General features: G+C 64.0%; 1 protein-coding gene across 1 annotated transcript in view; it reads left to right on the top strand.

Annotated features, from left to right (window-relative positions):
- The window catches only part of LOC119587572 (methyltransferase-like protein 24), a 16,781-nt gene that overhangs the window by 12,504 nt on the left and 4,052 nt on the right, over window positions 1–225 (top strand). The window contains 1 exon segment of the mRNA XM_037936284.1: window positions 13–218. Within this exon segment, the coding sequence (XP_037792212.1) occupies window positions 13–218 (206 nt within the window).

The following is a 225-nucleotide window of genomic DNA, read 5'->3' as shown; positions in this document are numbered from 1 at the left end:
TTTCTCTCCCCCAGATAGTCTGCCTCGACCCGCCCCTCGAGCTGCCGGCGGGAGGCCGCGACCCCCGCTCCTGCCTCGTCTTCTCCTTCGGGATCAACGACGACACCACCTTCGACGACGCAGTGTCTCGGCTGCCATGCGAGGTCCACATGTTCGACTTGAAGCCCGTGGATCCCGTTTACCTCATGGGTCTCGCGCGGCATGTGCACTTCCATGAGGTGAGGG

The sequence above is a fragment of the Penaeus monodon genome, chromosome 22 (genome assembly GCF_015228065.2).
Source record: "Penaeus monodon isolate SGIC_2016 chromosome 22, NSTDA_Pmon_1, whole genome shotgun sequence".
NCBI classification, from domain to species: Eukaryota; Metazoa; Arthropoda; class Malacostraca; order Decapoda; family Penaeidae; genus Penaeus; species Penaeus monodon.
The sequence above is the reverse complement of the archived record's forward strand: the minus strand, read 5'-3'. Positions and strand labels throughout refer to the sequence as shown.